General features: G+C 40.9%; 2 protein-coding genes across 7 annotated transcripts in view; one reads left to right on the forward strand and one right to left on the reverse strand.

Moving 5' to 3' along the window:
* The window catches only part of LOC122408655 (uncharacterized), a 130,906-nt gene that overhangs the window by 76,226 nt on the left and 27,457 nt on the right, over window positions 1-27,223 (reverse strand). For all 5 annotated transcript variants that reach the window (XM_043415563.1, XM_043415562.1, XM_043415559.1 and 2 more), the window contains exons 3-4: window positions 3,504-3,584; window positions 2,751-3,000 (exon numbers count right to left, since the gene is read on the reverse strand). In XM_043415563.1, the coding sequence (XP_043271498.1) occupies window positions 2,751-3,000; window positions 3,504-3,584 (331 nt within the window). The remainder of the gene's footprint in view (window positions 1-2,750; window positions 3,001-3,503; window positions 3,585-27,223) is intronic.
* Window positions 11,302-13,587, forward strand: LOC122408656 (uncharacterized). Of its 2 annotated transcripts, none has more exons than XM_043415567.1 (7): window positions 11,302-11,548; window positions 11,650-11,888; window positions 12,229-12,423; window positions 12,495-12,593; window positions 12,820-12,944; window positions 13,049-13,229; window positions 13,306-13,587. In XM_043415567.1, the coding sequence occupies exons 2-7, from the start codon at window positions 11,651-11,653 to the stop codon at window positions 13,470-13,472; spliced, it is 1,005 nt and encodes a 334-aa protein (XP_043271502.1). In that variant the 5' UTR covers window positions 11,302-11,548; window position 11,650; the 3' UTR covers window positions 13,473-13,587. The 2 variants fall into 2 exon arrangements, with proteins under 2 accessions (XP_043271502.1, XP_043271501.1); XM_043415566.1 differs by having other exon boundaries at window positions 11,304-11,548; window positions 12,670-12,944.

A 27,223-nucleotide genomic window follows, 5' to 3' on the forward strand; every position in this document is an offset into this window, starting at 1 on the left:
TTTACGTAGGTCGAACACGGGACTCTCGGATTTTCGAGAGACCTCGCGAGGGATTTAATTCACTATGCTTGTATTATTGATATGCGAGCGGCTTTTTTATTTATATATTTATATGTATATTCGTGTGCACCAACGAGTCTTGAGTTTATATTTGAACGTGAGAAAATGTTTATTCGACGAGTTCGATCGATGCGATAACGAAGAATATTTCGATCGATTCTACCATCGAGAATTCGCCAGGGTTTTATAGTGAAAAATGAAATTTTTGTAAACAACTAATCTGCAGAAATGAAAGCCAAAAGAAACGCTTCGTCGTCCGTTCGAGCAGCTGTCAAATTTTTCAAACTCCAGTTTCCATGCAGCAGGAGAGTCGTACGCGCGTCACCTTTCGGATTCATCTCACACTATAATTCCCAAGGAAGAAACAAAGTATGGGGTGTTGGTGGGTGTGTCGACGAGCATCAACGAGATAGTACAAAACCGCAAGGTAAAATGTATGCTAATTGCTCGCTAGCTCGCGCACTACGGTGAACCAGGCGTGACTAATTGAATTAGCCGATGCAAAAGTTTAGCCACGATGGAAATTGGCACGAATTATAGAACGGGCTCAAAACTCTCCCTCTTTTGCTCTCTCTGGCCCTTTCGGTTTACGCATTTATATGGAAAAATATAACGCAAAATCAAGCTCACGCGTATATATGCGCTTTCACTTTCTACTGCCGATTCCTTAATTAAGAAAACTTTTCAACTACTCACGCCGAAAAAACATTCTATATTCGATTATTCGGTCATCTCTCCGTGCTCGCGTTTTTCCACTGCATTATTCCCCAGCAGTCTTCACCGGTTCGAAGCACTCGTGTTTAAACGCTTTTCAGGTTTCCCACATTTTTATAATTTCGTGCAAGTCTCTCGACTCTAGATTTCTCGGCATAAGCTTTCCAGTGATGTTTCGTTGTTTCAATTCCTAACCTCTGAGAAGTCGCTATTATATGGGAAAAGCTTCTGCTTTTCCCATTTTTCCAACTTCTATTTAAACATTCTGTAACCCTTTATTTTTATCGTACCTACGGATTCCTTAGATTTTTTTCTCTCTGTGAGACAGTTTGTATCAAGAATTTAGAATTATTTAGTACATGAATTATTGAATAGAAATGCAGTGATGATGGAATCTTCGTTGTCAAAATTTGTAACGAAAGCTCCAAATTTTACGATTTTTTAAGTTTTAATTCTTTATTAAACGTCCGATAGCCCGACCTGCAATTCCGTCAATCTATTCGCATGCACTTTTACGCTGCCGTTATTTGAAGTCAGTTATTTGTAGAATATTCGGGCTCGCGAAAGAAATGCCTTAATCAATTTCGTGAAAACTGTCAGCCTCGTTGGATACGAACTGTTGGTTGATTCGGCAAGGCATTTCCTCGGCGACAAAAGTCGCTGAATTCGTAGTTATAGTACCCATGCAAATAAAGAGGGGGAATGAGGATCAGGCAGCGTCCAATTTAGTATGGAAATTCTTGATAAAACGAGGGCAAGAACAATGAGGTCCTCTGTCGTGAAAATCAATTAAGCACGATGGGGATGGAGGTGGACCGGAGGAGGGCAGAGTAAAAAGGGCTTTTCTCGTCATTTTCTCCCTTCCTCTCTCCCTCTCGCGAGTACTTAGTATTTGTCACCCTCTTAATTTGCAAATCACGCTCTCCCGATCGTTACGTAGCATAATTCAGTCGTTTGAAATGAAATAGGTGCGTATGTGCGGGCGCGTGTGTGTATCGAATCAATGGATGCCACCCCGTGAAGCGTAATCAGGACTTCGTACGCCCTCGACATAATTAATCGGTCAATTTACACCTGTAATTAAGTTCGAGGGGCTATGACTCCCTCGGTACGTGTGCGCGTGTGTCGGAGCTCGATGTAGTTTCACTCTGGGGATTCGCTTCGATGCCCTCATCCGAGTAATTCACTCTCCATTCACTTTTTACCTCTCTCCATTTAATTATTACCATCAATTAGTGTGTTTTTAACGACGATTCGTCTATTAATGTTGAATTTTTCAAATATCTTCAGTCAATTATCCGCATTTTAAGGCGGTTTCGAGCTTCTTCTTTCTGCACCTTGTAAACCTACCTCTTCGACCTCTGGGGCATCCTCCGTCCTGGGTTTGCACCGGCTTGCACGCGAATGCTCGTGCTTCGCAATGGAGCTTCTCTCCCTGGACTGTCTCTTTTCTGGCCACTTTGTTTTACCTTCGTTTTTACGCTCCTCGTATATATTATGTCGCTCTATTTTAAACAATGTCACCTTTTCTCTATTTTTGTTCTCATTATTGTCGCTTTCGCGCTTTGACTCGCACTATTCTTACTGACTCAGTTACGACGTATCGTGTTATGTTGACTCAATGATATTATGTTTATTTTCGATGTTATAATTTCGCATCGTACATTTTGAATCTCATATTTTATTCCACGTTATGCTATTTTATTTTGTATTCTTTATATTATTTTTGTTTTTGTTATTCACAAGTTTTTTCGTATGATTTATTATTCGCGGCATAGCGGATCATCATCTTTGTAAAATTCATGTAATTGTTATGAATTCCCTGGACAAAACGGGGAGCTGGCGATGAGAAATGCACTAGCGAAATTGTCTTTGCTCGAGAAAATATTGAAGCGCCGATCGAAGCCGCGAGTTCGTCTGGATTCAGCCATCATTTTTCGAGGCAGATTGACTATTTTTTTAGAAAATTGACTTACCTTGGCAGGATCAGATTTCTCAGTTTGTTCGCTAAAAGTTTGCGATCCCCGTGAGGTCGTGTTCGCTTTTCGGGAGGAAGTGGAGTTCGTCATGGTGTTGGTTGTCGTGACATCCTGCGAGGGTCGAACGAACTCGATCCTGCCACCCTCGACGACGATGTTCGGCGCGGGTGGAAAATTTTCCGTATTACCGACTGCATCGTAATATCCGAGGAGACCAGCCTTTTCGCCGTATAGGGGATGAATTTGTCTGCAACAGCCGGTAACGAAGGGGTTGAAATTCGCGGGGAAAAACTTGCCGGTAATCCTCCCTTATCGACCATATCGATTCGTCTATTTTTTCAGGTGGAAACCCACCCTGCTCGTCAGTCGATAAAATGGGAGGGAAGTTTCAATTGCTCTGATGCACAAATTCACGAATTTCTGTTTCCCCGACGACGGAGTTCATATCTCTTTGAATTTTAATGCAAAAACAAGTTAACACCGCGAAAATTCAATGCTGCTGGCTCGCATATTGTGCATATTGGAAATCGAAAGATCTCAAGACTCGTTTCTCCACTTTTGAAAAAATGAAACTACACCATCGAATTCAATCGAGTATCAAAATGTTGATGATGAAACTGTCAAAAGATTTTTGCTCGATGTTCAAACATTTTTCTCTCCTTCGGACTCATATTTCGGCCAGATTGTTATCAGAATCTATCAAGTTTCTGTCAAAAGCATGTAGGGAGAAATGGAAAAAGAATTGTTCACCTGGGCGAGGGCACAGGGCGCGGTTTGTCCAACGCCAGATCCGAACTGAGGGGGGAATCCGTGCCGCGGCCGCTGGAAGCCCTGAAACAATAAATTTCATAATCGTAAAAATCCAAGCGATTTTACCCGGCAACGTTTCAATATACATTCGGCGATGATATTTCAGGACAACAACTTCATTGATATTGATGATCGCGTGATCAATCATGTCCGTTATGAAAGCGCCGCGTCCGTTCGAGCCCCGATTTGGGTCGAGAGAGTATTTCCGAAGAGTGTGCGAATTCGAGTGCGACAAAAAAGAAATGATCGACGATGATCGCTTCCGTTGAGTTTGAGGCGATCATTTTTATTCATCGATGTGGCGCGAGTGGCGTTATTGAGCTTTCCGACAACTTTGCCAACGCAACGAAGGGTGTAGGAGAAAAAGGGGGGAGAGGATAGTTGAATCGGGTTGCATTATTAACCAGGTCACCGATCTCTTTGCTCCCCGGTCGGGCGTAAATTTTTTTTCCCACAGGTTTATTGTTTAATGGCCGAAGGAAGATTGCGGTTTCGCCGAGATTGAAAGAATCGTCTCTCTTTTGCAAGCCTGCTACGGATGGCGGAGACTCCACAAATAATTTGAAAAAAGGTCGAAGCAGAAGAGAGCTGCACATAGGACACTGGGCAATTCGTTTTTCCTGGCCTCATTAGTAACTTTGAGTGTTTCGCGGATGGACGAGTGAGCGAAATAAGAGAAGGGTAGCTCAGAAGAGGGATGAAAAAGAAAATAGGAGAAAAAATAGTGGGATTGCCCTCGAGGTATATGCCACTTCACCTCCTTTTTCAACTCTCTCTATCTTCTTCCATTTTCTCTTTCCTTCTTCCGCTCGGCTCATTCGGTACGAACGATACACTCGTTCATTCTGCAAACTCTCGGGCAACTTCATCGTAATTTGGCAGTCCAACCTCCCCGGGGGAATAAAAAAGTTGTACGTAGGGAGTTTCCTTGCCAAGCCCGCGTCCCCGGGCCTCTCTCCGCCTCGGCTTCGAATTTAATTTCTCATTTGGTTTTTCCGTCTCAACACGCTTCGAAAGGCTTTTCGTTTCGAGTGCTTTTCCAATCGTTCATTTTCGCAGTTTCTCCTTTCAATTCGAGCGATTCCTCGATCGGATAACAATGTTGCGAGTGCGGGAGAAACAAACCGAAGTGAGAATCCGCCCCCAACGAAAACGGGAGAAAAAATCGAGTCTTCCACCCTTACAAAGGGCCGCGAAATTTGGGTCGAACGAAGAAGGTGCAAAGTGTGTATGCACACGTCCGCGCGCTCGATCGATTCTCAACACTATGCGGATACAGAGTTTCCAACTTTGCAGAAGCCCGCCGAATCACCTTCGCCGAGTATAAAATAACTTTTTGCTCCAATAGCTTCGGGGATTCATTGGAAGTGGGGGATGCTGGGTACAACGAAACGAGAAAGCCAGCGGTTTCGTGCCCAGAGAATAAATCGACTCGCGCCTTCAATTCCTCTTCTCCTCACTCTCCTCTGCACACAAATGCACACTTGTTTATTCAATCTTGTGTGAATGCAGCCACCGGTCGAAGCAGGAGAATTTTTTTATTGGACCACCCTAATTGGTAGCTGCTAATTAAATTCAATGGAGCATCGAGTGAAATGTGTACTCAGCTTCGCGCTCCAATCTCGTTACCTTGAAAAACAAAATCTCTTTCCACTCTCGTTTCCTCCGAACCGTAAAAATTTTCTATCTTCGAAATCCACCATTTTTATATTTACCGTGACTTTAGAAAATATTCGAGAAAATTCTAAATCTTCGCCACGCGGAATCTCGCTGTCCAATGGCCGTTGTAACGTTGCAGAACTCGCGAGACCGTAAATATTTGTTCAGAGGATTACTTTTCTCTGCTTCCACACACTGACCGGCCTCTTTCCCATTTGTTTATCGTGCAGAACGTTGCGCCACAGTGGGAAAGGAGTCGGTAGGGTTGAACCGAGCAACAGTAATCGCCACCCCGCACACGAGAAGTATGTTTCGAAGGGGGCGTGTCCGGCTTTCTCCATTACTTTTATTCTTGTTTTTACAAATGCGTTTTTAACTAAAACCGCGTGTCTCTGTGAAACGGTTATTTTCCCGCAGTCTCGGGTTCTGTTCAATCCACTTTTTTGCTTTTCATTACGAGAGAAGCTTGTAACGATCAACATCAAAGTTTTACCATCGCAGTGGAACGTTGTAGCGTCACAAAAGAAGATTGCGAACGCTCCGCATCAATCTCGACGAAAGGCCCGATGGATGGATTCCTTTTTCGATGTGATCCCTGGCAACAGCTTTGTTGTACGAGAGCTCATTTTTTTCGTGCCGTTTCGTCGCTGATTTTCCGAGCGCTGGCGACAAATTCGTCTGGAACGATTGTGCTTTCGTTTCCCAAAATTCGCGAGCGTGAAAAAAAGTCGTTTTGGATCGCCAAGTTTCAAGCGAGCTCGTGGAATGTTCGGACTAACGAAAGAGTGATTTGTTGAATCGAATCTTCGAAATGGTGATGAAGAAATAACGAAAGAAAGCACCAACCGCGAAAAAGTTGGGCGCGAGAAAGAAAAAAAGGCTGCGGAATTCGCTTGCACGTATAGAAAGATCGCGCGATGTCGTGGCTCCTTTGAATTTGCACACTTTGCGACACGAGAGAGGTACGACCTCGAATAATTCGTATGCATATGCATCGCTGCCAGCGTCGTCATCGTGTCTCTTCGAGGATCGAACAAAAAGTATTCTCGAGACGTGCAGGAATTTATATTCGTTTCGTTGTCACATTTTCGCGACAAAAATCCACGGGAATTCTTGCGTTTATCGTTTTTTTAAAGATTGAAATGTGAATTTGGAATTGCGACACGAATGTGAAAATAGGAGCAACGCTTATCGACCGTTCGAAACAACGCTCATTTCGCGAATCGAATATTCAAGGCGGAATCGGTAGTGTCGAATCACGAAATTTGTGCAAACTTCGCGATAACAATAACAATGGAAACCCCATCAAAGTTTCGCTTTTCGACGATATTCAAATCCCTCTCGTTGCCCACATAATAACGCGAGTGAGTGAAGCCTCGAGGAAGGAAGAATACGGAAAGAGTGTAAAAACGAGAAAGTAGACTCCGAGCAAGTCTTCTTTACGGTCTGTCGTGTCATCGAGTTCGAAACACCGTTACATGTCCCCGTGTGTGGTAAGAGCACACGTGAAGAATGAGAGGGAGAGAGAGAGAAAAAAATAATTATTTCGTGACGCGTCAAAAAAAGGCTGCACAAGAGCCTTCCATTTTTTTTATCAAGCAGTCGTCGTATGCTTTGGCTAGTTTTTTTTGGTACTTCAATATTTTGAGTTTCCATATTGTCAGTTTTGTCGATAAATTTAATAGAAAAACGATAGTTTTTGGTGGCAAAGTGATTAACGAAATATCGGTGGAGTGAATCATTGGAGTAAGAAAAGTTGGAAACTCGCGTTCACTGATTATCGTAGGTCGATATCTTTTATTTCATTTTTTTTACATTAATTTTTTATTTTTCTTCGTTGGCACAGCATTCTGAAGGACTCTGCTCCTTGCTTATTCCACGTTAATTCCTCACGCTCGTCACCGTCATAGTCGTTTTTATTCTCGATCTTCCTGATCTCTTAGCCGCACAGCGCAACGAAATCTTAGATCGTTAATGCTCCTTTGCGAATGCAAAGTAAAAAGGGGATGAAGGATAAAAGACATTTTAAAAAATGGCGTCGAGACCTCCGCGGTCGAGAAAAAAAGGCCAAATGACACATAATCCACGTCGTTTTATGGGACAGGATTTCCCCCCCTCGTCACTTCCGTTTCTTATTTCACTTTAATCATCGCATTCGCTTTTATACGAGAGTTCAAGAAATCCTACGCGCGGGAATTATTAAAAGGAAGTTTGCTATTTGTATAGCGAAAAATATTGAAAACTGAAAATGTGACTGAGCAAAAATGGAGTTACCGACGAACTTTGACGCACAAATAATTGCAACGGAAGAAAGTTTGTTGACAAAAACCCGCCGTTAAGTGAAAATCGATTGATTTTATTTTGAAGAAATTCTCAACGGATAAAAATGTAGCGGAGAAAAAGTATGGAAGTAAAAAACGATGGAGCTCTCAGTGTTTGTTGATCCACTTGTCTCGTCTTTTCCAGCTGCGCATATTCTGCAATATTCGCAGACATTGAATTTCTCCTCGTGTCATTTTCATCTTCTCTCCCGCATTCATTTCTTTCCTACCACCTTCTTATTTTTCTCTGTGCTTCCTCGCTCGAGCAGTCCACGACAGGCGACTCCATTAAATCGGATTGAAGAGACGCGCGCAGAGTTTCGCGGTGGAATGAAAAAAAATACGAAGAGAAGTTGAGACGCGCGAAAAAAGGAAGGAAACCGAAGCAAAAATTAAAGCGTCCTCCTCATCGCCGAGCTATCGGATGCGCGAATCGCGATAACGACTTCCGCCGGATGTGCCAGTCAAGCCAAGTTTCAAAAGATTTGAGACAGCACCCAGCGTGTGTTATTTCGTCGTCAAATTTTTCGACTCTCTTCTTATCAGAAGCCTTTTTCCCTCCGCACTTTTTCGGTAAAATTCCAAACTTTTCGCTCCATAAATCTTCTTACATTTTTCGACGGATTCGAGAATTTTCGCCTCGCAATTCACCCCATCGATTATTTATTTCCTTGATTTTTATTTCTTCGTCAGATATATAAAACCGACGTCTCGACGCCCACGTGTCTCGCGTGATATTGACCCTTGAAAACATCGCCAATGCTTACAATATGGCCGACTCCCGTGACAATACTGAACCCCCGACCATTGAAACCCATGACTGAGCCTACTTTGTGCCATATTTACTTACCACCATGTAGCCGATTGTTAGATCGAGTATTGGCGTTTTACTGACGACTGACGATGCGCCACTTTTGGCTTCATAATTGATCCCGATCATAGGTGTCGAGTTTTATGCCGGACGATGGGCCGATCATTTGCATCATTTCATAACCGATGACTGAATGAAGAATTGGGAATTATTGAATCCCCAGGGTTGGGCCACTGCTATCTCGTGAATATTAATAAACCTTGGCACGCATGTATGGCCCAACTTTGAACCAACTATTTTTTCAGTACCGTAGTTTATGAGTGTTTCGAACATATATATTTTCTGTTAGTTATTCGACTTATGTATACATTTACAAAGTCACCTTTGTATAGTACCTCGTACGTTTGACTGCTTGAGCTGCTTTGTACGCGTGTTACGTTCCGCGAATGGTCATGTCTTTCGTAATAGTCTTGCCTGCACTGTTCGTGATTTTGTTAGTCTCTCATATAAGCTATAAATAACCACTTTTCGCGAGTTTGAGATATGACATATTTCTTACATATGTTACAACCGTATTATTAATCTGCGAGTTACCGTTTTAGTGCCAGCTTGTCTTTTTATTTTCATTTTTCTTGAAGTGAATCCTTCGACAACGACCATACGCGTATTCGTGGCAAAAGATTATTACCCAGTGTTTCTCCAATGTAGGCCCACGTTTGAGCAATAAAGTTTTTTGAATTGTGTTTATTGTAATGTAATATATCAGCACAATGTCAAAACGATATTATCGCATTAAAAAAAATCGAGCATTGAAAAACTTCCCTGATCCTCACGTTTTAGTGCCGGAAAAAAATATACAAATTCCAGAAACAGAAATATACGATGATCGTAAGCGTGAGAAAAATGAGAAAAGTTTTTCTATTAATACAGATCGCAATAGTGACGGTGACTGCAGTGAAAAAAGTTTGGAAAATCATCATGAGGAAATTGATATGAATATGAGCCCCGATTGCAGTGGTCAAAACAGCGGAAACAGTAATCAAAACAGAGCATTTGGAGATCATTTACGCGACGGCAATAGTACTAATAATGAAAGCATACATAGCGAAGATGAACAAAGTGAGCAACGGTACGACGAAAATCAAATTTCGTTCGAAGACAAATTAAGAATGTTCGCACTAAAACATGCGAAAACGTTGAGACACAATGTTTTAACCGATTTGTTACGGCTTTTACGATCTGAAGGATATAGTAACCTTCCACAAACGGCAAAAACTTTATTGGGAAACGTTTCTTGCACCAATAAAAAGACAATGATTAGCCGAAAGGAAACCGAAGGAAGCTTCGTATATATTGGTATAAAAAATCAATTGAAAAAGACAATCTTACCGGAAATATACAAAGATAGTCATATTAAAGTTTTCGTGAACATTGACGGTGTACAATGTTATAACAGCTCCAATAAACAGTTTTGGCCTATAATATGTAAAGTTTATCATGAAAACTTTGATATTTTACCGTTTGTTGTGGCGATTTATTTAGGAGACTCGAAGCCGAACGATGTTGAACACTTCATGACAGATTTTATTTCTGAAGCCGAAGACTTGACTCAAAATGGAGTTGTGCTCAACGATAAGAAATATACATTCGAAATTGCAGCAATGATTTGTGATGCTCCAGCACGAGCGTATATAAAGTGTTGCAAGAACGCTACCGGATTTTTCGCATGTGAAAGATGTGTTGTAAAAGGAATCACAATTGAGAATAAACGTGTGTACCCTGAAATTTATTGTCAGCAGCGCACGAATGAATCTTTCCGTATGCACACAGGCGGCGATCATCATTTGCCAAATCTCTTGTCGCCACTATTACGTCTTACAGATTTCGATATTATTAAAGGAGTGCCATTGGACTCGATGCATTTACTGCTTTTAGGCGTCATGAAATTGCTTTTAGAGAAGTGGACACAGGGAAAAAGTCGGCAACGTCTAACACGAGCGCAGTTGAACCTTTTAAAGCAATTACTGGATTTATTGAAAGGTTCAGTACCTGCTGAATTCCAAAGAAAAATATTTGAAATACGCGAAGTGGCAAAATGGAAAGCAACGCAATACAGGACCATACTGCTGTATGTTGGTGCAGTGGTTCTTCGTGACGTATTGCCACATAAATATTATCAACATTTTCTGCTGCTGGTAGTGGCAAGTCGTATTCTTTCCAGTAAAAAACTTGCTGTGCCGTATGCGGATTATGCGAATATCTTACTACGAGAATTTGTATCCCTAATGCCATCATTATATGGACCAGGCTCACAGGTGTTGAATGTCCATAATTTAATTCATATTTCGGACGACGTAAAACACTTCAAATTGCCACTAACCGAAATCTCGGCGTTTTGGGCAGAAAATTTCTTGGGGCAACTTAAAAAATTGATACGAACTCCGAAATATCCCTTAATTCAGGTGGTAAAACGACTAACGGAAGTCGATTGTCTGCCCGGCCAAAAAATACGTATTCGAAAAAAATGTAATAGCATGGTTCTCGAAGGGGCCGTTATTAAAGGAGTTATGGTGGGAGAAATGCTTATTAAATCAAAACGACCAGATAATGTTGTAGAATTAAAAGACGGAAAATTAATGATAATCAACAACATTGTGGAGAAAAAACAGAATGATTTAACGAATGAGCAGAGTAGAAAATTTGCTGTGGAAGGATTTCCGGTAATAAAAACTGGTGATCTGTTCTCTCGCCCAGATTCATCTCAGAAATTTGGTTTCAAGGAGATTCTGGAAGTTTCCGACAAATCAATCGTCGTGCCTATAGAAGAAATCTATTGTAAATGTTTTGAAATACGAACAAATTCTGCTCGATTTGCTGTTAATTTACTTCACAATTAATTCAAACGAAAAATGATGAAGTTGGTTTCCGTTCAAAGACTCCCGATACGAGTACGTGTTGAAGCATCGGCGCCCATTTCTTCGCCAACGTAAGCCCTCCGTAGAAAATCGTCGGCTTTCTTCGTTTCTACCGATATGCGCCCATTAATGCGCAGTACTCGAAAATTCAAGATTTCGTGTCAGTCCTCACTCGGTGTTTTCGGTGACCAGACCAGTAATTACGTGCTAACGTGTCGAACGTGTTGAATCGTGTCATTCGCCCCGGAAAGATACTATTCGCAGTATTAAAACTTACAGGTAAGAATGATCCGTTATTAATATAGCGATTTAATACTTGCCGTTCAGCCACTACCACGTTTCTTGATCACCAAATTTTGCATTTTTTCTGTGTGTTTCAGGATGGATAATATCGAAGATCAAGTGAAATTTTTCGTCGTTGAATTCGACGAATTCACTGAAGAAAATTTCCCGGTCATTGATTTAGTTCCACGGTCATGGGTAGTATCGACGACCACTGGGCTACGTTGTCAATATCCGAACGCGAGTCCCAGCAAAATTCAGAAATGGGTGAAAAACCAAAAAGAACCACGTTCGAATTGGATGGATTATGCTGTTGTTCGCATCATTTTTGAAGCACGTAAGTATAAATCATTTACAAGTATCTTTTCATTGATTCATTATGTGTCCGTGACCATATATATTACATAAAATTTCTCATGAACACGTATCTAAACGTTCAGGCCCATTGTTTCGCCAAGGTTTGCCCGCATCGGGTATAAACAAAATTTTCGGTGGTCACGTGATCTAGCGTTGGTACCCGCACAGTCTCCCGATATACGCCCGTAGTTATGCTGCGAACACAATATTATGGTTTCGTCAGCAGATCACACGAACTTTATTGCTTGCCTTTTTTCACTTCATTTTCAATATCCTATGTATTGGTTCAGCATTTTATTATATGTTTTATCCAATTACAGATGACTATGAACAAGGTTTTCGACGTCTAAAAAGATGCCTAAAAAACATTGAAACGGCACCAAGCACTGACACCGACAACGACGAAACAACCCTGACACTTTTGGATTCCGTTTCGGAAAAACAACTACTGTCGTATCTCAATAAAGAAAATCCTCTACCTGTCAATGATAGTCTCCATTTATCGAATATCTTGGGTATGTTTTATTTATTCTAAAATGTGTAGCAGTTGTACTTCGGATTGATTAACGATAGATTCTAATAATAGGTGATACGCAAGGGATGCCATCGCCAAATAAAAATAGATCCATCAACTGCGACCGTGTATTATCAGATGGAAACGGAAATTCGAAACGCAACGAAAATGGTAGGTCTAATGTTAACGCTTTTCCGGCCATTATTATTATTGTATCATTTGCGAGTTTACACAATTTCTTTCGTAGATGATTTAAAGCGTCATATTGACGAAAAATTAAATGAAATCAAACGAGATCTGATGCGAGCAATAGATTCTGCAAAAAGAAGTCTCCAGTACGACTTGGACAAAAAAATCGTCGAAATTAATAATAATATCATGTTTTCGTCGAAATCAGCATTGAAGCATGGGTCAGAAGCACGAAAAGTAATTACTACCGCGCTTCCTATTAATAATTTGGAAGATTTCTTGAAATTCGACAAGTCTCTACAGGATGAAAATGCAGAAACAAAAAGTGCACTGGTTAGTATAAAAATGATTCAGAGATTATTTTCAAGCTTGTGAGTATAGGTTTTATTTATTAAAGGTTTTATTTATTTTATTAAAGGTTTTTTTTCACTTTGCAGATTATCTTACTAAAGTCTTCTGTAGCCGGAATAACTTCGATTCAAAAAGACATTGGTATCATGGTCTCAACGATCATGAGTAAAGCTGTACAAATTAAATACAGTGGATGCGGCCGAAAAGTCAAGAACGCCGAAACAAAATTGAATTTCAGCGCAACATTGACATTTGAATGTATGAAAGGTAAAGTGATAGAAAAATTTTACATTTTCTTCAATCTTAGTTCTTGTTTTATCAACGTATTCTTGTTTTATTGCAGAAATTTTGCGAGAAAAGTATTCTGATGGTCCGGAGCTTGTCGGGCTTTCAACGAAACTAAGTCGGTGGTTCGCAGGTGCTGGTGACCGAGAAGGTGGTCGTCGTGAACGCACCAATCAGCTTCCTACGCCTACCACTGAACCCGTTGCGACATCCGATATAGAATAATCGGTTTCTTACATTGCTAAGAAAGTTTTCGTTTCCCAATAATTTTCTATGTTCTTTTTTGCTTTATTTTTAAGATTAACAAAAGATACAGTTGAAAGTTTTTTTTTCTTTTCTGCTGGTACTTCGAAAATCGGTAATACATAGTTCATATACATTCTTCATATGAACAAAGTGTAATTTCGTAAAAAAAATATTTTCTTTTCGTTGGCTTATTTGCACACATTTGGCTTCATAAATATTTATTTAATATTATTACTTTTATTTTTAAGTTTTTGTTGAATCCCGAAAATTTTTCTGGATGATGAAAAAAATAAATAATGCCATTCACTGCTACTTTATGAAAGAATGCTTTGAAATAAATATCTGCATTAACAATGATACGATTGTATATTTAAAAAAAAATAAATTTACATCCTTCTACCGGTACTCATGATCGGTCCACCATGTGACCGAGGACCGGTCAACCAATGAAATTATCTTGGGCCAACGAACGACCTCGATACATCCGGCCATTGGCTTGCTGTTGGGGAACTAATGGGCAGATATTGAAGACGACCCTGGGCCAACTGTGAGATTCACCATTGGACCCAAGTTATCATTCAGACTTTCACCCAATCTAGTTTCAGCACATTTTTCGATGGTGGGCCGATGGTTGAGTACTGTTGTCTAGGTACTGAAACCTTGCTGGGCCGTTTGTCAATGTTTTCAAGGGGAGTTAAACGGATTAAGGATCACGAGGAAAAATAATCACTTCTACGTCCTTCCATCGAGGACGAAGGATCTTAAGGATTTTTTAGAAAAAAAAAAACAATCATCCGCTCCGCGCGTATTTGTGACTGTCGGATTATTAGAATATTTAATTCACGCGAAGCTCGAAAGGAAGAATGAGAAGCAAAAAAGGGAGGCAACGAATTAAACTTGCCCTGCTCAAGGCGACTGTCGGTTCATGTTTTTTCCCTTTTATTGCCACACTTTCAAAAGGGTGAATATAACTTTGTCACATTCGTCAGTTGTGTTTCTTAGCAACCGAAGTGCGAAGCTCGATCAATTTTCGTCGACTGAATAATGAAGCTCTTGAGTAAATGAACGTTTAAATTAATCGAATAGACCTTTCCACGGGGCAGATAGAAGACGACTAAATTGTGTCGAGTCGAGCAAGTTTCGTTTGATCCTTACATTTCCATATTAATTCTCGCTCGAAATTCTTCCGACTCGAGTCACGGATGCTTTTTTATTCTTAAATTTTACTCCTCGCGTATTATACTAAGCATTACGTGCTTTCTAATTTGCCAAGCTTTTGCACAGCCGCATTCTTCAACCCTCTCTGCCTCGCGAATTCCCCCCGCCTCGCTCTCCCTCTCTTTTTTCCTCCTCGTTCACCCATTTGCTATTTCCGTTTCGGGGAGTGAGGAGCGTGGAAGGAAGGATGAAAAGCCCGTGTGTTACGTAGACGTAAACTCGACACCGGAGTCTTCGGACCTTAAAGATTCATCACCGCGGTACAGTCTAATTGGTTTGTCAAAATAATGTGAAAAGAGGGAGCATTGTTAGAAAAGCTCGTAGCAATGTTTTTGGGATGCGGATTGAAAGTATTTGGAAAACGTAATAAATATTGTGACGAAAACTGTGACTTCGTGATCGTAACGACGCATGGAAAAATCGCAATGCCGATTCGCCATTCGAGGCGGTTTCGTTGAGCCCCAATACCCCAAAATTTGAAGGAAATTTAAACTCGAAGTTAACGAAGAAAACTTTGCTATTTTCGTGTTTTTAATATGCAAATATTTTTGCTTTGGTGAAGTTGATTCAATGCACGGTTTTTGCCAAAGCCCAGGTGAGGTTTTTGTCGAACCGGTTGAGCTGACTGTACCGGGGAATCTCACTGAAATATATACGATCCTCTCGGGAGAACACCAGGCAAGAGAAGCTGAATCGTAACTGAGATGCATTCAAACTCGCGCGCGCACCGCGGCCTTTCCCGTAATCCCTCATTTATTCTCTCCCGCTTTTCATATTCATATAAATATATGAATATGCAAAAACACGGAGAAATTTACAGGGAGCTCGTTGAAATTTGGAGCACACCGGAAATTACGTCTCGAAATGAGCAAATTGATCGTGGAATTCCGACCCAAAGTCACAAGTGCGACTATTTAAATAAAAAAATCAAACAAGTCGATTAAAAATCGAGTATTTTAAGATGAAAATCGCCAGAAGCTGAAAGTTCCGTCCGAACAAAATTGCTCCTGATTGTAGTCGAACCGACTCTGAGAGCTGCTCGTCGACTTTACATATCCGGATTCTCTGAAACTGCTGCACGGTTCATCTTCATTTACAGACTTTAGAAAAATATTCCAAAAGTCTGCAATAAACAAAAGTTTGAAAGGCTTCGCAGGTTAAATGTCAAACGTCTCTGCAGATTGGAAGCTTTCTATGCGTGAAAGATTTATTGGAATCCGTTCAGTAGTTCTCGTGTTATAAGTAGCCAAGCACACGAGCAGACAGACAGATACTTTGTTTGTTCTTATAAATTTATTCGTGTACGTACATATAGACACTGAGAGAAAGGAAGAGAGAGAAACGTGGATACAAATATGCTTTTGCTATTCACATTGCGTGGCTTCTTAGGTGCGTGCCACATGCGCGACACTATTAACCCACCGCACGTTCTCCTCGAGCTCGCGAGTTCACATTCGACTTGGTTTTATTGAACCCGTGACTCACGCGCATTCCCCTAAATCCTTTTGATGCTTGCGAGACTAACATCCGACACTTCCTGATTATTAAGTCACGACAGCGGAGGATGCATTCTCCACTGCATTTATCCGTGAAGCAAAGATGCGCGTCGTGAGTTTTCGGAGTATTTTGCTCCTCGTGCGTGCGCGTGGAACAAAATGCTTGACAAAATTTTCATAATTACAGATGATTGCACGAGGTTCGATCACGTTGCATTCCACCTCGGTGCGCCTCCGCGATGCGCCGAGATCGCTTCGCTCTGATTTTTCTTTCGCTGTCGTCTCTCTCTCTCTCTCTCTATATCTCTCGAACAGAGAACGGTAGGAATATTGAGTCATTTTTTTCCAATGATGCACCGCGAGGCGCCGCGCTTCGAATGCACGTTTCTCTACTGGGTGTCATGAAAGTTGCAGGGCGACTTGAAGCGTCGCGAAAATGCATGGAACGAGAGTCCTTAAGACCGTGCCCGAATCGTATTTTATGGGTGTCTAAATTAGACCGATTTTTACTTCCTAATTAAATATATTATCAGTTTAAATTAATGTCCGAATTATTAACTCGAAATTGTAAATATATTTTTTCAACTTGTCTCTTGACGAATGAAATTACAAGCCATTAATTAACCGGGGATCGATCACTGATCGAACCCCAAATTTCATTCGTCCCTGACGAAAATACTGCAGTTTTTCATGTTAAAAATCGCATTAGAGAGCGCAAAGGGAAAGCACAAAGGGAAATGGATCAAGAAAAAAGTATTAACAAAAAGACAGAAGGCTGTGATAGCCAAGCCAAAAAGAAACAAAATTACGAAATAAAGTAAAAGTGAGGCTGTACGAGTGCTCGTTACCAATTTCGTTCAATCTTTATTACTAGTGGAACAATCGTCTCGAATTTTTTCCCAAACTTTCATTATATACTTCGCCGTTGCTGTATACTTTTTCATAAACTTCGTAAAAAGCGTTCATTCGTTATGTGGAAAAATAAACTATTTTTTACGCGCACTCCCTATAACCCCGTGTATTTTTTTTCATATTTAAACACGTTTATCTCAACGGCCAATAAGACGAATCCTTCAAAATTCGATATCCGCGTCAGTATCGTGCACACCTTAACGATTTTTCTTCTCGTTGCTATCCGAATGAACCGGGGAACTTTCGGAGATCATCGCACCGAAGAAATCAGTAAGCAGCGAAATTTATTTCCTGGAATCCGAAAGATTCTCATCGAGAATATTTCGCCGGTTATTTCCGAGGCACCTTGCGCACCCGTCTATACAGTTAATATACGCATTAGAATAAAAAAATTCTCTCGTATTTCGTATGATAAGAGTAGCGAAGGAGGCGAAAAAGGACTAATAAGAAAAGCGTGTATACTCGCATACGCGAGCCGAGTCATTACGTCATTACGGAGTTACACGGTCGAATGGCCGACGTGTACAAATTATAGGGAGGGCGGAAAGCAGACTCGGCGGCCGAGACCCCGGCACTCTTTTGCTTCAGCGTTGTCCTAACCACAGATCGTGGATCGTGCCTCTTTCGCCTGGTGCATCACGCTCTCGGTGCATCACTCGTGCACTCTTTTTCCATCTCCGCCGCCCCCCCTCCCCGCTCTTCCTGCAGAACTCTTGGAGCCTTTTCCACTGCTCTCAGTGAGCTGTAAGATTCTTCGAGTATTTTTATTGGGTATGGAAAGCCTGTGATTACATACGAATAATAATTGACCTTCTGAGTTACTTTTATTTTAGTCAAACGTTCGGAAATATCGTAATTTATGATGATGGACGCGACGGTGATCGAGAAAAAATCGAGGCTCGACTATTGATGGACGGGAAAATAAGAAACTGCATGTGAAAAGGGCTCAGTTTTTTTACTTACAATATGGAAAAGCTTCAACAATGTTTTCGAAAATTTGTGGTTCCCTCGATCAGGCCACGAGATCAGACCACCGACGACACTCCCAAGGAATGCTTCCCTTAAATTTCAATGCCAGACATCCGGAACTAACGCGAAATATAAATTCACCGTGTGTAAATGAGCGAAAAAGAAAGATGGCGAGAGGAAGGGAGAAAAAGAGACCAGAAGAGTTCATCGACTTTTTCAACGAGTTGTGTGTGCCATGTCGACGTACGTTCCAACCGAATGAATTATAACTTGCCCTCCCCCGTTTCTCCACACTCGTGTTCCTCTATACACTCGCCCTCGCGTACGTGTTGCTCGAAAGTGTTGGACTCACTTCGCGCATTTTACCCATTGTATAAATCCTGAAGCGGCGGGCAAAAGAAAATAGAGCGTTTCTTCGCTCCGCGCGCCTGTGCGTGAGAAAACATTTCTCTTTTTTCCTTTCGTAAGAAGCAACGAGACATTTGAAAAACAAAACTACACTTCCTAGATCAAATTAAAGCCAGGAAAATATTAGTTCAACAATCGACGGTGACTCATAGAAATTCGTGGCAATCTCACGTCCCTTGGAATACGATAGAAACGAATATCGTTTCACAACTCGCAATCGAGTCGACTTTTCGTCGGAGAAATTGATGAATTGTCATTATTCATTGCTTTTTAAAGCCTAGACACACTTTCGGGAGCTTAGCGGAATAAAAATTTTACAATAAAAACGTAAAAAGTTTCGAATCGAAAGGCTGTGAACGTGACGCATTCTCGTGCACCGAAAGACAGAAAACTCGACGACAATAGTTTGACTCTTTGACACTGCGACGGTATATAAAGAAACAAGAAAAAGAGGAGAAGCTGCAAAATTTTTTGAAAATTGTCCTCCAAGAATGATTTTTCGTGCAAGAAAACTAGATTTTTGTTTAAAAATATTTGAAACACGCTTGAACGAGTGAAAGAGGATGACAATATTTCATGGACTTGGGGACGCAAGCCTCCTGCGAGTCTCTCCTGTAAGCGAACTCGTTTCGTTGCCGCGCGCGATCTCCTTGTCTTCGGTGTAAGCAAACCGCGCGCGAACACGCACGTGGTTGAGAGTCTTTTATTCTCCTTTTTTGACAGTCGCGACCTACAGTTGGTTCGAGGTGGAAACATCGAGTGGAGGAGAGCAGCACGTGGCGAAGGAAAGATCCGGAGGATAAATAGAGGTGGAGTGAGGTCGTTGGAGCCGCGAGGGCGTGGGTGTTTCATTTCGGCCTTAGTTATTCTGCTCCTTGCCGCGTTTGTCGAGGCGCGGTAGCGTTATTATTTTCCAAGCACAATTATAAGTCCCGAGGGGGGCGGGGGCGGGGGGGGGGGCGGAGGGAAAATAAAAATTCTTTATTTTCCAGTCTGCACTCTCGCGAGAGAGCCTCGCGATTATTTTTAAAGGCGAGCGCGCGCAGACGCGGAGAAAACGTCGGTTGAAGCGTCCGGAAAAAGATTGAAGAAAAATAGATCGCGCGGCACGGTAGAAAAATTTTACGAGTTCAACCGCAAAATCGTGTTTCAACGTCTCGTGAGCGAGTACCTGAGCAGTTAAATATTTAACGAGCCACAGCAGCAGAGATGCTCGCGCAAAAACGAGGCCTCTACACCCATACACACATGTTTGAGTAAGTGGCATTACGATAAGTGTGACACTGCAGAAGATCCTTCGCGTGCAAGACTCTCCTCTCTCCCTCTACGAGCTCCCTTCCTCCTTCTCTTTGTGCACAAAATGCGAGGGGAATTCGAAACAAATTAATTCAGAGGAACGAACAGTCCTCTCGTGCCAAGATACATTTTCGTTAATTATTACTTAATTATTGAATTACACTACAACGTTTTCACGAATACGCGGAGAGAAAATAAAAATAGTAAGAATTACTATACCGCCATAGCGTTAGACTTCTATATCGCTCATTTTGGAAGTTTTTACCAAAAACGTTGTAATTTTCGTGCCGCTTCCAAATTCTCATTTTTTAATTGCTTTTATTTTACAGTTGAGCATAGTAAAATTCCAAGAGCTCGAATACAAGTATCGCCGATCCGCAGAAACGTTTGAAAATTTATTATGGTACTTAATAACAAAGTTTCATTCGTGATTGTACGTTTTCGTATCCAGATATAAATTTTCATCGAGTTCTCGCTTCACAATAAATGACTATGTATGCTCGTAAAAATTAATAAATATTACGATATAGAACGCTACTCCTAGGGCACCAATAGTAGTTTTTTTCTGGAATTTTCTCTCCGCGATACAACCGATTGTTGTTTATTGGATTATGGGAGCAGTCTTAGTTGTATCCAAAATAGCTGGATAAATTTGACAGGAAAGGTGAAATTGGAGTTTTAGCCGGGCAACCCTAGCATTTGCCAAGCACCGCTGGGTAAAGTTGAGATTGTCAGTGTTGTAAATGTTTTTGGACAAGTCGAAGACGCAAAAATGACTCGTGCTTTCCAGCGGTTAAAATTATGTCTTCTGTGCGTACTTTCTTTCTCTACTTAATGAATTCTCGAATGATTATTTCATTTCTCAGTGTCGTGAGCGTTCTTGCACAAGTCGGTAGTCAAGTGTAGCGAATTTCAGTGTGCAAAGATGTCTGTTAATGAGAGAAAAATAATAAAAAAAAGAGATTTTACGACAATCTTGCTCAATTGTTGAAGCAAAAAGAATCTAATAGTTTTTATATGGACGAAGAATGGTATAAAACTTATTTACAACAAGTTAAAAGTCACCAAATAAAAATATCGATTCGTGTACCTGCACATTTTCAAAATTCATTGTTCCTCACAAAAATATATTATTTGGAGCAAACGAAAGTCTGCTTTCGACGAAATGAAGGAAAAAAAAACATTAGTAATTCACCAATTTTTTATTTTACCAAGTATATCGGTGCAGCTTGAAAAACTACGAATTGCAAATTCGGCAGGGAACGAAATTGACGAATTACTGGAATTATTGGAGGCTTTCTCTTAGATCATTTCGTTGGACTCCAACGTTACAAGCTTCAGCATCATTCACATCATTTTATGTTTCGAATGAACTTTATCCAAAACCGTTGGATACACTTACCTTATCCGGCTAAACTTGGCATTTACCATAGTTCGGGCTCTGCCCGTACCAACTCCAACTCTGACGACAAATTGCCTCGTGTGTCGACCTCTTTCTTGATCAGTATATTCGTTTTATAAACAAACTTATATAGGACTGCGAGCACGCTCTCGTGTGTATTCTTCAATTTCATTACTACGCTGATGGATTATTTTTGCTCATATATTCCAATATCGTTCGACCTTAAACCGCACGATCGGAGCGTCGTGATCGCCGTTGGTATCTTGATTGACGAACGCACCAATACCATTACATGCGGTCTCAATAGTCCGTTTGGAAGAAGAGAAAGGACGAATGAAAATGGTGAATCTTATCAACGTGACCTGAAATTTATTCGTGCATGTGACATTTTAGTGTCACCGCGCTGCTTTTGACACGTTCTCCTCTTTCATCTCGCTCAATGTTCTTCTCCCATGCAAAAAATATGTACATTAATATATAGACGAGAGAGAGAGAGAGATTATATGAAAAAACATGTACTCGCAAAAAAGTGTATGCCCACATAGCTACGAACGTGAACGACGACGAAGAACGTGTATTTGTCATATATACGAGGTCACCCGGAACACTTGGCGTTCGGTCTCGTCTCTTATGGCTTCTCGGATATAACAAGGTAGATAAGGTGAGAGACACAGCAGCGGCAGAGGGAGAGAGAAAAATAAATTGTTATACGCTGCTGCTCTGGCTGTACGTATATTTTTCATCTGGAGGGAACGAACGGGAGGGGGGGGGGGGGAGAGAAAGGGTAGGAATGATTTACGAGAATCGGTACAGGAGTCACACATTACCGCAGTCCCCTTTCTTTATACTCTTCTCTTCCTTTTTTCTCGGTGCTAAACTCGAATCGTGTCAAACTGTAGCCCATTACGAGTGGCTTCTCGGGGCTCTCGGACCCCGCGATCCCCTGCGAGCGACGTTTTAAGCAATTAAAATGAAATTTTACTTTTTATAACCTTTCGAAAAGAAATGATGGGGCGACTGCGGCTGGCTTTTATCGTTCTTCCAAATCGTCCGATTGTAACGTGACGATATTGCCTGCAAGATTTGAATCCATCGGTCTTACTTCGCATTTCAAGTTCGAGTGACTCTTCAGCACGCTGCGATCTCGTTCTGTCTGACGAATGCGAATTTCGCGTTAGCTTCTCCGATTGCTTGTTTCTAAGGTAAGTTAAAAAATGGAAATAAAAACTGCGGAGATCCAGTCTGCTGTGCATAAATGGGAGGCTCGTTGAACAAGCTTTTCTTGCACACTCCATTTTATAGAGTACACGCACTGTAACCTGTATAATAATCAGTCTTATCGGGTCTCTTATTTTCTCAAGTACTTACGCAGCACGCATGAATGGCACGGCGGAAGAGGGGCGCAGCAGTAAATATATAATGCACGGGTGCATATTACGATACAATATTTATAGAAGGACTGCGCTCGAGTGCGATTTTGATAACGAAATAAAAATGAGGAAACATGAAAAACATTCGTACACGAAGGTCTGACTGAACGGATAAACAAGTGCGATAGGAAATCGAGAGTTGGGGAGCCGAGAACGTGCGCGGGGCTGACTCACCGAGAAAACATCTGAAAGAATGGAAAAAAGATCCCTCGTTTTTCTTATTTTCTCTTTATTCAGCTTCTGCAATCTCTAATTTTATCATGTCACACGGCTTTTTACGTACTCGATTTTATCGGGTTTATCCTGAGTCCTGGAAACTGCATAAATGTAAATTGAAAAAGTCGCTGTTCCACCCCCGTTGCTTGGCACATTTGCATCCGAGACGTTGGGACCCGAATGAGGGAGTTGAATGTAACTCGACGATGCGAACCATCGAGACGGCCGGATATATTTCATGATCATCAGAGTGCAGTCGAGTTTCGTCATTTTTTTCATCATCTTGGATGGATTGAAATGTTAAAACGATCTCAAGTGCTTTCGTCGTATTTTCGAAAAGATTTTGAGTGAGCGAAGTAGAAATTCACATTTTCTTGTTCGTGAGAAGAGATAGGCTCCCTCCTTCGATCTGATTTGACGTCATCGACGATTATCGACGCGAGAGCGAGCAAAGACGAGTATCTTTTGCTACGATCTTCCTTAATTTTTCTCCTCCATCGAACGCACGTGAAATTCGAGATGGGAAGAAAAAAATGTTTTCGTCTCTGAGAATCATGAGGATTCGAGCGCAGGCGCGACTTCAAAAGGAATCATCCTCTGCTGAGATCAAATCTCAAACACCCTCGCGCTCCGTCCATCGCGAGCGTTAGCAGGACTCCAAAGGAGCGATATCCTAATACCCCCGCTAATCCCATTATAATGGATCAAAAATTCCAGCCTAAAACCTGTTTATCAAAGAGCTCGTTGAAAGCGAGCTCAAATCGTTCGGGCAAATAAATTCAAAGACTCGAGATTTGTTCAGTGTCGCCGTGACCATTGACCCGTTGAAAAATTGAAACGTCAAACCGAAATAAATAATCATAACGGCGTGAATCAATGAATTCACCGCACATTTTTGAGCATTAAACCTTCAATTTGGTAAAGTGTTATTTTACACTCGAATGCGAGCCAAAAACCGTTATTATTTAGTAGTTTTAAGGCATTCAGTATCGCGTTTTTAATATTTCTGGGAGGTCCGTAAAGGGCATAAAAGATTCTCTTTTTCTCGAAGACGCAGTGTTGACTTCGAGTTAAACCGCAAAGTCTCACCTGCTTTCCTGTCTCGCATGTATTACGGTTCTACTCGAAAATTCAGGGCGTGTGGTTGTTACGTGCAGACGTGCTCGACACTCGCGCGCAAAAGCGCCTCCTCGCGGTGTGTAAATCTTTTTATTCTCTTTTTTTCGTGGCCCCTCGTCGCCACCGACTGTACATCTCATACTTCGCTTCTAACTAGGCCAAGCTGGAGAGACGATAAACCAGAGAGGACCATAAAAAATAGAATGAAATTCGATTTATATCGGAGAAAATGATTTTCTCTACCTCCTTCTCGTCCATTTATTTTTCCATTTACCGGTGCTTTGGATCTTTTCAATTTCGATAAGATTTCGCACGAAAACATAAGTTCTGGGCTTCAAAATTTAAGCCTGGAAGCATTTTGTGTCCTGATTGTTTCGTTACATTTTTAAAAAACGAACGCTTTTTTTCGTTACTCATTTTTCTGAGTGAGACACCTGCGTATTCGGTAAGTTTTAATCGTTCTTCCCCTATGCAGTAATTATTGAAGTTTTACATTATTTAAGGTAGTTACACGAGGTTATAGGGACTATGCGTTAAAAAATCGTTTTTTTTTCCACATAACGGATGAACGATTCTTACAAAGTTTACGAAAAAGCACACAATAACAATGAAGTATATAACGAAGGTCTGGGAAAAAATTCGAGACGATTTTTTCACTAGTAATAAAGATTGAACCTTAAAGATTGAACGAAATTGGTAACGAGCACTCGCATAACCTCACATTTGCTTATTTCAGCATTTTGTTTCTTCTTGGCTTGGCCCATTCCTGTCACAGCTTTCTGTATTTTTATTAATACTTTTTTCTTGATCCATTTCCCTTTGTGCTTTCCCTTTGCGCTCTCTAATGCGATTTTTAACATAACAAAACTGTAGATTTTTCGCCAGGGACGAATGAAATTTGGGGTTCGGTCAGTGATGGATTCCCAATTAATAAATTACTTGTAATTTCACTCGCCAAGAGATACGTTGAAAAAATGTATTTACAATTTCGAGCTGATAACTCGGACATTAATTTAAAGTGATAATATCTTTAATTGGGAAGTAAAAATCAGTCCAATTTAGACACCCATAAAATACGATCCTTCGGGCATAATCTACGTTAAACATTTAGGAAAATTCAAGATTTTTCGAGACTCATGTAAGACTGAATAAATGGACCAAGCTGCGAACGCGTGAGCGTCCTAGATACCAGATCCAGGATTAGATTTGACTCTCGTTTCACTGATACACACCTATCGTAGCTATCTGTACGTGCACATCGAGGTAGAACCGTTGATGCCAAAATTTCATGCATCCACTTTCCTTTACGCTTTTCGTTTTGCACTGATGAACGTTAAAACAAAAAATTCTCTCAAGAGAGCACAATTTAGGCAGCAATAACTTGGAGATTTCACACAGAATGACGCATATATACGTTAACCAATAAAAAAAAAATGACACAATCGTAGGTCAATGCATCGCCGGAGCGCCAGTTCTCCGTCGAGACTCGAGATTAAAATCAGAGTCGTCTAGCATTGCTAACTGTTCGCTAATCATTCTCTAGATCGTTTTGTCACTCTACTCACGGACTTTCGTACTCGCAGTTATTTATTTTAATGAGAGAACCGAGTCCTGAAGGATCCAGGCAAGAGAGACACGAAGCTTTCCTTAGCCACTCAAAGTGCTTACAATTTGTGGAAAAATTGAAAATTCCAACAAACTAAAGACTTTTTTGCCTGTCCAGGCTTTGGGATACGCCAAGCATTCAGATTGATCGATCAAAATTATTGACAATTCAAATATCAGACCCACAATGTTTTCTCCGCGATCAATATTTTCGGCATGGAAGGATTCTTCTAAATATTCAAATCTCCGGTACGCCCTGTCGAATAAATAATTTACTTTTAATTAAACGAAGCAAAGGGGTGCTCGCTCGAGCGGATTACAAAATTTCTGATTAATTGCTTCGGTCGAACTGATGAAACGCATGCACACATACAAGCAACAGAGGCACTGTTCGATTCATAACTTTGCGTATGCGATATCGAACGAATTCATCTCCCACCGCCCCATCAATGAGCGAACAACATATACATTTCCTTTGCGTACATTATCGAATCGGTTATTATAACGTTGAATCCCGAGGGCTGTATTTTGGTAACGCGCCATAGGTTCTTGTTGATATTCCCCAATAAATTGCCTTTTGAGGGTGAAATTTGTTGAGAATTTCAGTTGAGCGAAGTGATCGAATGTACTCGTTATTATTTCAAGCCCGAGAAAACATTCGAAGGTCCAAAAATTTCAGAAACATTAGCTAAACGTGAAATCATTTGTTCAGTAAACTCGTTTAAGGTGCCCGAAGGATTGTATTTTATGGGTGTCTAAATTGAGCCGATTTTTATTTCCTAATTTAAAATATTATCACTTCAAGTTAATCTCATAGTTATTCGAAATCGTAAATACGTTTTTTCAACTTATCTTTTGGCGAATAAAACTCTCCAAGCCATTAATTAATCGGGGATCCACATTCACCGCACCCCAAATTTCATTCGTCCCAGGCGAAAAAAATAGTTTTTTATGTTAAAAATCGCGTCAGAGAGCCAAAAGGGAAAACGCAAAGGGAAATGAATCGAGAAAAAAGTATTAATAAAAAGACAAAAGGCTGTGACAGGAATGGTCCAAGCCAAGAGGAAAAAAACGCTGAAATAAGCAAATCTGAGGTTATACGAGTGCTCGTTACCAATTTCGTTCAATCTTTAAGGTTCAATCTTTATTACTAGCAAGATAACCGTCTCGATTTTATTCCCAAACTTTAATTATATACTTCGTTGTTATTGTATACTTTTTCATAAGCTTCGTAAGAAGCGTTCGTTCGTTATATGGAAAAATAAACGATTTTTTACGCACAGTTCCTACAACCCCGTGTATTTTTCTTCATATTTAAACACGTTTGTCTCAATAGTCAATGAGACGAATCCTATAAAATTTGAAATGCTCGGCAGTCGACTGGCCATTTAAACTGTGTGCAAATTTCAAGACTTTCTTGAGAAAATTGTTTCGTGCATGAACAACCTTAAAAATGTTATTGTTTGAGCATGACTGCGATAGAAGCTCGTCGGAAGCGTTCGTTGACAGAAAACAAAAGGATTTCATTTTTCATCCTTGAAAATATTCGCCGGTCGTTGGCAGCCATAAAAACACGTTATCTCCATTTTTTCCCGGGCACACTCCCATCGACGTTGTTTTTTTTTTGTAGTATTGTCGTTGTGACCGCGTGTCAGCGAG

Source organism: Venturia canescens, chromosome 4, assembly GCF_019457755.1.
Source record: "Venturia canescens isolate UGA chromosome 4, ASM1945775v1, whole genome shotgun sequence".
In the NCBI taxonomy this organism is placed as follows: Eukaryota; Metazoa; Arthropoda; class Insecta; order Hymenoptera; family Ichneumonidae; genus Venturia; species Venturia canescens.